General features: G+C 50.0%; 1 protein-coding gene across 2 annotated transcripts in view; it reads left to right on the top strand.

Moving 5' to 3' along the window:
- Positions 1-236: 236 nt before the first annotated feature.
- LOC119585002 (L-2-hydroxyglutarate dehydrogenase, mitochondrial-like) overlaps positions 237-388 on the top strand; it is a 90,150-nt gene continuing 89,998 nt past the window's right edge. Inside the window, exon 1 of one of the 2 annotated variants that reach the window (XM_037933611.1) lies at positions 237-385. In XM_037933611.1, coding sequence (XP_037789539.1) covers positions 360-385 — 26 coding nt within the window. In that variant the 5' untranslated portion in view covers positions 237-359. The remainder of the gene's footprint in view (positions 386-388) is intronic. The other variant, XM_037933614.1, reaches the window with a different exon arrangement.

Genomic DNA, 388 nt, shown 5'->3' on the forward strand with positions numbered 1-388 from the left:
AAGATTAGTACTGTGTGGTAGTTGTCATCAAACGTTGGTTACCACTGCTTGAGCTTCTAGAAATGCTGATTATCCATCCTTGCCTATCCTGTCTCACGCACACACCTCGCATCTGCAATTGACAAGGACTTGGCCGAGGGTGTAAGCGCTCGACAGTGTGTGAATGATCACCTCTGAGAATGTATCGCAAGGAATTAATTGCCATGATGCCGTCACAGGCAGCTACCGAATAGCCAGTGAGGTTCGGGGTTCGTTTGCTGAAGCAGATCCCGTCGTCACTAGGTGTTGCACAACAAGTAAAGTGACAAGTGCAGTGCGCCAACGAAGGATGTCAAGATCGCTATCCACAACCCGGAAGCATGTTTGTGAAGCCGCCTGGGCCTTGGTG

This window comes from Penaeus monodon, chromosome 19 (genome assembly GCF_015228065.2).
Source record: "Penaeus monodon isolate SGIC_2016 chromosome 19, NSTDA_Pmon_1, whole genome shotgun sequence".
Classification (NCBI taxonomy): domain Eukaryota; kingdom Metazoa; phylum Arthropoda; class Malacostraca; order Decapoda; family Penaeidae; genus Penaeus; species Penaeus monodon.